Source organism: Acipenser ruthenus, chromosome 3, assembly GCF_902713425.1.
Source record: "Acipenser ruthenus chromosome 3, fAciRut3.2 maternal haplotype, whole genome shotgun sequence".
Lineage (NCBI taxonomy): Eukaryota > Metazoa > Chordata > Actinopteri > Acipenseriformes > Acipenseridae > Acipenser > Acipenser ruthenus.
This window is the reverse complement of record NC_081191.1, coordinates 25,477,803-25,489,207: the sequence shown is the minus strand read 5'-3', so window position 1 is coordinate 25,489,207 and position 11,405 is coordinate 25,477,803. Positions and strand designations below refer to the sequence as shown.

General features: G+C 36.9%; 1 protein-coding gene across 1 annotated transcript in view; it reads right to left on the bottom strand.

The window, feature by feature from the left end:
• Positions 1-1,669: 1,669 nt before the first annotated feature.
• Positions 1,670-11,405, bottom strand: part of LOC117435235 (teashirt homolog 1-like) — a 40,660-nt gene continuing 30,924 nt past the window's right edge. Inside the window, exon 2 of the mRNA XM_034058241.3 lies at positions 1,670-6,034. Within this exon, the coding sequence (XP_033914132.1) occupies positions 2,916-6,034 (3,119 nt within the window). The 3' untranslated portion in view covers positions 1,670-2,915. The remainder of the gene's footprint in view (positions 6,035-11,405) is intronic.

The following is an 11,405-nucleotide window of genomic DNA, read 5'->3' as shown; positions in this document are numbered from 1 at the left end:
AAAAAAAAAAACTATCAACAGGAGAATGTGTAGCAGTGGAACGTTCCGTTGCTGGAAAGGTTACGTCTAAATCCACTGCTTAGAAAAATTACAACATTGTTGTATTCAGCGATAACAAAAGTCCATGTGGCTTTCTACAATGCAAATCTCACAAAATATTACTGAAATATGACAGGAAATTTCCAACGCAACTAACAACCAATAATCATCTCGGCTGGTAAATGAGATATGATTAATTGAGAGTCATTTTTTCTTTCTTTATTTACGTTTTAACTGGAAACCGGGAATACTCTACACAGAAGGTAATTAGTTAAATACCGAAGTCATTGTATTTTATCTTGCTCTTAATTGTATTAATACTTGTACTGTGATTCTTGAAATGTATTTTTGTTTATGACTGTAAGTCGTCCTGGATAAGGGCATCTGCTAAGAAATAAATAATAATAATAATAATAATAATAATAATAATAATAATAATAGCAATGGCGTATGTTTGGAATATATTTGTGGAGATGGTTCGGTTGGGTATGCAAATATTTCAAAGGTCTTGGGCTCGGTCAGGCCCGGTTGTAAATTTAGGCCAGAGCAGACCTCTACAGTGAAGCACAGTCCTTCTGCATTTTTTAGAAGTATAAATGCTCCGGTAAACATAAATAATCATCACAATACTCATACTATGACCGTTTTTGTTTTATTTATTAGGCGCGGCTGCATTTTAGTTACAGCAATAGTGGCTGGTTGAATTTGTTTTTGAGTACATCCAGATTATCCAGTGTATCGTTTCTCGAGTGGATACATTTTTTACTTGAAAAAGCAAAACACAAAAGAGTCTTCAGAAAGTGCAAAGCGACAGAACGTTATACAGAGTCCCTTTGGATCATTTTTAAACTGGCTTTAATAAAAAAAGTGTATTACTGTTAGTTATTATTTATCTTGAGGTTAATGTTTTTGATGTTGTAAACATTTTCAAATGGACACGATTATGCTGAGATGGGAAGTAAATGGTAACGTAAACATTTACAGTGCAGACTATTTTGGATTATTTATATGAACTGCCAAATATCAAGCTAATATGTGTGTTTCTGAAGATTCCCAAATTCTGTGCATCCAAAAGTTTTAAGAATTACTAAACCAGCAGTTTGTCAGTCCCAAACTGTTGTGACATAAATTATATATTAAATGAACACGGAAAATCTGATTATTTTGCCTTTTATTGCAACTGTGGTACCATTCAGTATAGCGAAAATTGTAAAGGGGTAGTTTTAAAAAGTTGTTTGTTGCAGGGTATTGGCACTGAAGATACTTATTATGCCTAATAGCCTGGAATCAGCAATCCTATATGTATACCTCAACTTCAAATAAATCATGGGTAAAGCTTTGTGGTAGTGGTTCGTTGTTATGTTGAATGGGAAAGGTGTTTTGACAAAGATGAAGGTTAGTAGTAATGTAATAAATATGTCTGAAGGGGTGGTTGAGAGCTATGACAAGGACATATCTGATAAATGTGGCTTTGTGGCTCTTCTGTTATGTAGTCCCTTTGTTATGTAGTATTAACCTAACATAAATGAGTCTAAGTAAGTTTATATATTGTATACAGTACTAAATTCTTTCATATGAAGAAATGTGTAAATAATCAATAATAGAAAAATAATAAAAAAAACAATCCATGTTAACCAAGAACTGCTTTGGGGTTTATTTTACAATCGAGAAAAACAAAAACATTGGGTTCATTTGTTTGAGCCGATTTTTTTTTTTTAACATAATTGATACAACATTGAAATGTATAATTCATTGTGCATTGCTTGCTTTTTTCACATAAGTACATGCATCCAAACTGACGCACGTAAAGTTAAAATTATCTCTGTAAACCAAGCTGCAGGAACTACATTTCATTCAAAAAACTTGCGGTTCTACAGTATATACACAGAATTTGTTTTAGTCTTTTTTTTAATATAAAATGACAATATAAAAAGTTAAAGAATGCATACAGCTTTAAAGTACAAACAAAATTAAACGGTTTACAAATGGCAAGATACGTCTAATGTAGTTTTTTATATTGTTGCTGATCATTTACATGTAATTAAATGTTTTGCATTATGGGTTGAAATTATTAAAGCAGCACACTACAGAAAGATAGACTTGTACCAAAGCTTATATTTGTAAATTACTATAAACTATTATATTTTACAGTGAAAAGAAATGGCATCTTAACATTTTAAAAACAAACAAACAAAAAAACTTGCATACTATTACTTACATTTTTTGCCCAAAGCTGAAAATGCATTTATTCAATTTTCTGTTTCTTTTGAGGATATTTTCATTTACATACACTTATGTACAAAGGTGACTTGCAAATCCCTTCAGAACTGGCGACCCTTTTTTAAACATTGCAATTTGCCTAGAACACCATTGAACAATTTAAAGTAAAAATGAAATGTTAGTCATTAATCAATGTGAATTTGCACAATGCACAGAACATAAAATAACCTTTTACACTTTAGTAAGGTGCAGAACAATTCTACTTCAGTCTTCCAAGGGCTCACCTAACTTTTAACTTGAACTTGTAATTTTTTTTTTTTTAATTTTCTTCATATTAATTATGAATTTACATAGCTTTAATTTCATGGTCACTACTGCAGTCTACATAGAAACAGTAGTTTTAGAACAAGACTAGAAAGAAAACAAGGGTCAACTTGATTCACAAAAAGACATGCACAGGTCAGACAAATAGCATATAAATACATTACAAAATAAGTGTAAAAAGAGACAAAAAACTAAAACAAAACATGGTTCAGTTCGGCAGTTTTACAACATAAGTATGACTGATTTCGAAGGCTCAGTTCAGGCCTAGTGCAGTACTGTGATTAAATTTAGTGCAATGATTTTATGGTCAGTTTCACAGCTGCTCACCTGGACTACTTTTTTTCAAATTTATCCAGTTCATTTACATACACCAGATGGTCCTCGGGTGACTTGCCATGTGTTTTACTAAGGTGCAGTTTGACTGCATGCTTACTGGCGAAAGTCCGGTTGCACAGCTTACACTGGAATAAAGAGCCTGAATCCTCTTCAGAGAACCCGTGCGAGCCAAGTGTCTTTTCAGTTATGACCTTTGAAACAGTCTGTTGCTCCCGGATATGGTCCAACGACAGCTTGGAGAGGTCCTTCAAGCTGAAGCCTAGGTGAGACTCTAAGTGGTTAATGTAGGTGGAAGGAGTCCTGAACTGAGAGGCACAATCGTTGCAGAGGAAGACTGGGTGACCTGAGTCTATATTCTTTATGAACTTGGTTCCACCTGTCCTCCTCAATTGATACTTTACGTTGGCCAGCCAATGGCTGATGGTGGTCATGGAGAGACCAGTAAACTTGCAGATGTGGACCCGCTCCTGTGGGCCCAGGTCTGTCATTACGTATTTGCCCTCTGGGGTCTCCCTCAGGCTAGAGGCGAACTGGGCCTGAAGAATGAGGAGATGCTGTGGGTTCCAGTTCGACTGCCGGCCCTTCCGTTTTTGGACGGGGGAAAGCTCCTCTAAGGCATCCTCAAAGTTGCTCCCATCAGCGTCAGACTTTTCCGATACAGATGATGGTGTGGACGACTTTGGCGTCAAGCGCCCGGTGAGGTTTTTCACCATGTCTGAAATGTCCATCAGCGCGTTCTCCCTCAGAGGAGACGAAATTGATTCTGACAGGCTGGAAATAATGGGAAAACTGCTACTGTTGGTATTGTTACTGTTGTTATTCTTGGATTTAGTCAAGTCAATCGGCTGGTCATTACTTTCATAGTAGTACCTGTTGATGGGATCGGCTTGCTTGACCTGAGTTGTGGGATAGATGGGCTTCTCCAACACGCTGTTGCTAATTTTGTACAACATAGCCAAGGGATCCAAGGTAGAGCTTATTGGTTTTGCTACTTTACCTAAATGAGTGTTCATAATAGATTGCAATGCGCTTAGGGGATTCACAAAAGGCTGCTCTGGTGAATGGTCTGTAATGATTCCAAAACTGTTACAACCATTACTGACTGGCGATTTCAGGGCCTCAGTGCCATTTTTGATGTGATTATCCAGCTGGCCCTCTTTATGTGCCTTTGGGGGCTCTGCCTCTGCGATGTTGTTCTTTTTTGCTGGCTTGCTGCTGAGGTCGTCAGGCTTAGGCAAGTCCTTGTTTTCTTTAGAGGTCAGAGACAAGGGTTTGATCAGGACCGGTTTACATTTTTCCACAGCCTTCTCTTCTTTCTTCACAGTTACTTTCCCTGTCACCTTCTCCACTAGCTCCTCCATGGCAGAGACATTACTCTTGTGGAGGGGTGGGGATGTGCTACCAGGGGAATGGATCAGTGCAGTGTGTTCTGAGGACAGTGTTTTCATGTTATTAGTGAAAGAGGGCTGCACTTGAACGCTCTGCACTGTGGACTGGACAGACTTCACTGACCCTTGGAGCTGGTATGCTGCATGAATGCTAGGATACCCTCCCCATGTTGGGGCTCCAGTTTGGGCCTTGCTGATTGCACTTGAGACTGTGTTCTCCAGGGATTTCAGGATATCTACCCCGCCTTTTGGGGTCTCTTCCAGGTCCTCTTCACGGAGATACTTATATGGCGTGTTTGTCTCAAACTTCTCATCAGGCTCCTCTTTGATTTTCTTCTCTGGTTCCCGGACTTCCATTGGGTCATCTTCTGGTTCTCTTCTTTCCTCAGAGTTTGATGAATAAGCTGGAGAATCTGGCTGTGATTTGATATTGGGCAATGGCAGCCGTGTAGTAGTGGGAGGCAAAGGAATGGACTGAATCTTTTCTTCTACCACTGGGTCAAAGACCAGCTGCTTCCCCTTTTTAGAGGCTGAGTTGGTCACCTTAATGAAATGGCCGGTGACCATCATGTGAGCTGTAAGCTGCTGCAAAGTATCATGGGAGCTTCCACACTCCATGCATTTCAATATCTGGGCCTTCCTGGCCTCAAACTGCCAGGTATAACTGGCACCATTCTGATAGCCGTAGCGGTTGTTGGGAGTTACGTACGGGTTTGCAGCTTTCTGATCTTTTGTGGGCTCGCCCACGGGGACACCTGGTGTGCTGCTTACAGACTCTGGAGAGCAGGGGGAGACAAAGTCCTGAAGTGCTCGTTTTCTGGTAGAAGGAACCAGTTTGGTGAGAGCTGGCACTGGTTCTTTAAGAGGCACTTTCTGGTAATGTTTTGTTTTGATCATGTGGACACTCAGGTCTTGCAAAGACTCAAAGGAGTGCCCGCAGTACATGCACTTTAGCACTTTTTGTGCATCCTCCTTGCCTTCCATCTCCATCAAGGACCGCTTTCTCGGCTTCGACCATTTCTTACGGCTGTCAGCATCCTTGTCTTTGTTGTCATCCCGGTAGTGGCCAGTATCGTTCATGTGTACCGTCAGCCCCACAAGTGTGTCATAAGCTGCACTGCAGTCCTTGCATCGAAATTTACTGGCGCCAGTGAACACTGATCCATACAGTTTACTGTTCTGCCTATAAAGCTGCACTGTACTGAATAGGCTTGGCTCAGGAAGTAAATTATAAGGGGTGTGCTGCAAGGTTTTGGCTAAAGCAGCTTGATGCCAGTCATAGGTTAACCCTCCCCCATTGCTTGTGTTGTTGCTTCCATTGTGGCTGCTACCATTACTGCTGGTGCTGGCACTCACCGGCTTGGCTTTCATTATATCCACAGTAATACTGGACCAAGAGGAATCAGAGATCAAATTTGCATAGACAGCTTTCATTTGAGCTAAGCTGTCTTGGATGGTGAGGCCATTGTCCATGGCTTCCTCCTTGTCATGGCCGTCTTTCGAGGAAATACTCTTAAAGTCTGCCAGTCTATCGCTGGTGTCGCTAAGGGGAGACCCATACCCTGCATCCTGATTGGTCACGGTGCTGAGGGGGGAGTTTTGATAGCTTGGAGCATCCTTGATTTCTTCTTCCTCGTTACATATGTATTCATTGTCCTGGCCGTCTAAAGACAGTCCATCATCCTCATCAATGTCTGCTGCCTTCAGCTCCTCCTCAGGCACATATGCTGAGAAAATATAAAATATATTGGTGAGATAAGAGCAGAAAGAGATTTGTGCATTCTTTAGTGTAAAATTAAAGATGTACAAGTGCTTGCCTGGGGGATTTGTGTTAAACCCACATCTGTGTGTGCTCTGCATCAGTGTGCTAACCCCTAAGTTTTTTATATGAGATTACAAGTCCTGACAGGGGGCTGTCCCTGCAGGTGTTGCTACCAATCGCTGCTTCAATATTAGAATGGAAAATGGAATAGAAAAAAAATGGGGGTGACTGTTTAATTGACCCCCCAATTCACATATGCACAGTGGTTTCTAATTTGCATTCCATTTTACTGTGAGGAGTAGTGGGCAACTTAGCATAGGCCTCCTCCAGCCCATGTCAATCTGTTTCGATAACGGAGACTTTTAAAGTCACAATACAATAATAATGATGCATCTTTGCACTGAGAACACAATCTTTTGGGGATTTGACTGCTTCAAAGCAAATACCTGAACACGTATGAGACTCTTAATACTTTTCATTGTGTGAATACAATACATTCAATTAACATAGTATTGCTTAAAATTATTACATCTAGTAGACACCACATAACTGACATATAATATTTATACAGTACACCCTCGCTATAACACCCTTCATTGTAACAAACCTGGTCCCTGCACCCCAAATAAAAAAACACACACAAAAAAAGATAATATAAACACACACTGTCAACATCCCCGTCTGTTCGCACGGGATGCCACCTCCACAGTTAAGTCAACTCTTTTGTCTTAATAAAAAGCATGCACTGTGTAAGTATGCCTCCGAAATGAAAATCATTTTATGTTGCAACAAAGCTGGAAACTATACTGATTGCAGGCATATCTCTTTCGTGAACACAAGTTGTCAAAAAGCACACTGCTTTTTCAGCAACCATGCGGCAAAGCAAAATTGATTAAAGAAAAAACAACAACAACCTTGAGGATCTGATGAACTTTTCATGTAGGGTTGATTTGAATAAAAGATCAGTTTGGGACTTTTGCATGTTGGATTAAGATTTGGTGCACTTTGAAATGATTAATGTCAGGTTGATTTTAAATAAAAATTCATCTTCAATTCGGGATTTTTGCTTTTTTTAATTCTTTGACGAATAGGATAAAGCAAAGGCAGAATACTGCATACATGAGACGAACAGGTACATGTAATTCTACTTGTATTCACAATATCATCTCATTGACTTACTCCAACAGTTTATCATTCATTATTCACTATAACAAACCCCTGAATATAATGAACCAAAAGCTTGGGCCCCAACAGGTTCATTATAGCGAGGGTGTACTGTATTAAGTCAGGCTTCTTATTTAAATACCACAATTTTCATTCTTATGATTGGACAGACTTCTAATAATTTATCATTCATTTGACCTGTTAAATTCATACTGTTCCCACAATTTATATTTTACATAATAAAACATTACAAGCCTAAGATTTAAAACTTCAGACTAAAAGCCTTCTACATATTGCTCATATAATAACTACATAACAAATGCAGACAACACAAGAGTGGGAATTTAATGAATTATCTATTATAATCAGGGCATGCATGTTCAGATAGCCCCATACTGGGGTAGTTATTGTTAGAAATGATGGATATCTCCAAAGAAGATTTACAATTGAAAGCCAACTGTCTGGTCTTGCCATGCAATCAGAAATAATTTGTTCTTCCTCATATGCATTGTAATCTCAACAGATACCAGAGCAAGTGCGAAGTATTAAAATGTCTATAAACACAAACAACATATGGTGTTTCACAAGGTCAATGTATTCTTGTAGCCAAAACTGTTTCTGTGAGAAATGCTGAAGAATAACAGAAAGTACAGACAAAGATTTTTTTATTCACTACAGTTTCCCTTGGGAAATCTGATGAATGACCCCAGCTGTAGAATTTAAAATACAAGACAGACCTCCTATTCTTACTAACATTTAAGATTATAACATGGTTTATATATGTGTGTGTGTGTGTGTGTGTGTGTGTGTGTGTGTGTGTGTGTGTGTGTGTGAAAATTGTGATCTTTTTATCAAGAAGTTGTGGCCAAAGTGTATTAAGTTGCGGTTTCGGCGTGGTCATTCATAAATATAAAACACAGTCTGCATGTATATATACTTTCTTTCAAGATGGATTTTTGTTCATTTGTTCAAAAACAATAATAAAGAAAAAAAAAACGCATAGATAACCAGAACATAAGTTCTTAAGACTCCCTCTTTATCACCATTTGAAATAAAACATTTTACACTGTGTTTCATTACAAGTGAAGAGTTGCAGCTAATAATAATGACGTATAACATACTGTACTTACGTAACAGTAAACGCTCACTCACAAAATTGAACAGCCACTATAGTATTTGCAAAACGGCAATAAACTTTCAGTCACAAAATTTAACAGTAAGTCCAGTACTTGCATCAAGGCCCACAATCTTCTTTCCCGTTGCTAACTATAGCAAAAGACAATGTGAGAGTGACGTTTTCTTTTCTATTTCAGTTTATTTTTCAGCATTATTTTGCAACGAAATGACATATAAATAATAGAAACACTGTAGTCACATTATAAGTTGCAGCAACTATAAAAAAGTTGTGGTTTGTGTTAAAAGGATATAAAGTACCATTAACAATTACATATTCTAAATTATTACCCAACATTTCAAAAATTGTTTGGAAGCATTTACGTATACTTCATAATTCAGAAAAAATGAAAAAAAATATTTCTGAAAGCAACGATTGTAGCTTTTAGAAGGGTGCATATTTGGCTGACATTTTAGTCCACAGTAAACATAAAGGGATCATAGGTATATTAAGGGACATTGAAACCTGTAAAAGCACATGTAAAGTGTGCAAATATATTGGTAAAGATAAAAGTGAAATCACAAATAAAGAAAATAAATATTCTGTCTTAAAATATCAGTCATGACCGTGGACGGGAGCTCCCAGGGGGTGGCGCACAATTGACCGAGCTCCGCCTGGTGGGGGGGAGGGCTTAGGTCAGCCAGGGTGTCATCGGATCACCGTGCACCAGCGACCCCTGTGGTCTGGCCGGGAGCCTGCGGGCTTGCCTGTAAGCTGCCCAGAGCTGCGTTGTCCTCAAACTCTGTAGCTCTGGGCTGGCTGCATGGTGGGTCTGCAGTGAAAAGAAACGGTCGGCTGACAGCACACACTTCGGAGGACAGCGTGTATTCGTCTTCGGCATTTGAAATTGGGAGAAAAACGGGGTAAAAATTAATTGCCGACCTACTAAATTTAAAAATAAATAAACAAATAAATCCATCATGCAAAGATAGCAACCTTGTATATGGTATATTTTGCATAAAATGTAACAAAATTAAATCTGTAGGAGACAGGTACATTATATAAAATAATGCAGAACCACCTATCAAATATAAGAAATAAAAAAAATTAATGAACCAATAGTCAACACTTTACAAGGAACAGACACACCATGGATTACCTAAAGTTTGTGGTTTTAGAAAAATAAAATTAGATAAAAGAAAATAAATAGTCAAGATACCATAATGCCTGAAGGTTTAAATAGAAGTGAACAGTAGATCGTTACATCATAAGCTATATAGTGAAGGACGTCACAAAGACATTAGATTTAAAAGAGAAATAAATGTGTGGTTACAATGGCATCAAAAGCCTATCAATACCTTTTTTCAAACACACGTTAAGATTTATTTTTAATTCCTTTCTCTGTTTTTTGTAGTAATTGTAGTAACAGATTCTATTTATCGTTATACCCAGTCCTTTAGAAATTGCTCTTTTAGTATTGATAGGATGTGCAGATGACATATGTAAGGTCTGATGCATATCAGTAGGTTTAGAGTAAAGATCTGTTTTAATAGATCTTATATATATATATATATATATATATATATATATATATATATATATATATATATATATATATATATATATATATATATATATATATACACACACACACATACAAACAGCACATTATAATAAATACAATAAGATTAATAAATTAGTTCATATAAACCAAAATCCCTGTTTTATAATTATAAATATAGCACATACCAAATACCAATACTATTGTTAACATAATAAATAGAACTAAAAATTTATTTTAATAAATACCCACCCACCCCTTATAATATATAAAAATCATTATCTTATGGATATTAAACTAATACATTTTCATTACAATGCATAATATATTACAAAGCTATAAACATTACCATTGTATTAAATAAAAAAAAAATACGTAACTACAGTTCATGATCGCAGACTTGGCTTTGTTTTAACCACATTTTTTATTTAGTTGTAAAACTGTAAGTCATAAGAACCTTTTATATCATCCGATAGTAAATTCCAAAACATGGTACCCTTAATTGAGAGGACTGGCTGGGCAAACTTAGTACGTCATCTTGGAACTATGCAATCACCTCTTATAGTTGCTCTAGTAATTCTAGCATTATTATCTGAGCAGAGTTTTATAAACTCCTTTAATGGTAGGGGAGCTAAATCCTTCAAAGACTTAAAAACCAAACACACATATGAGTAATTTATGTAATTATCAAAACTTAACATGTTACATTTCTTGAGTATATAACAGTGATGATATCTTGTCGGCTTTTTATCTAGATTTTTTTTTACTTTGTTTATACAAATTGCAGTCATCCCAGCTTGTGACAATAGGAAAAATGAGATAAAATCATAGAATGTAGATACAACTTAGCAGCAGTAACAGATACATTTCGTCTAATAAACCTAGTTAGCCAAATTGAATTTCACAGTTTTAACAACCTTTTTCTGAAAGAAAAGTTGCGAGTCCATTATGACACCTAAATATTTAAATTCTGTAACTATACTAATCTATTCCCTATTTACAAAAACAAACTGATTCTGTACTGTATTTTGCTTTATAGAGAAACACATTCCCACGGCTTTACTCACATTTAAACTTAAGCGTTAAGTAATCAAGACACTTTGACACTTCTTCCATAACAGTTGTTAATTTTCTAGCAGCTTCTTGACTAGTTTTGGCACTTACATATACCACTGTATCATCAGCATAGATTTGAATGTTAACTCCAGAACAAACTTCATGTTTAATATAAAGACTAAATAATAATGGTCCTAGTATAGATCCTTGAGGGACTCCCATTGCGCAATCGCTAAAAGTAGATTGATTATTGCTGACTGTAACACACTGTTTTCTATCCAGCAAATAAAATTCCATCCATTTCAAGGCCTTGTTAGAGAAATTTAATTTGGATAACTCAGAGAGCAGGATATTATGATTAACCGTGTCAAAAGCTTTCTTCAAGTCCAGAAATACAGCTCCAACAACTCCACCTTTATCAAGCGGAGATTTTATCCCTTC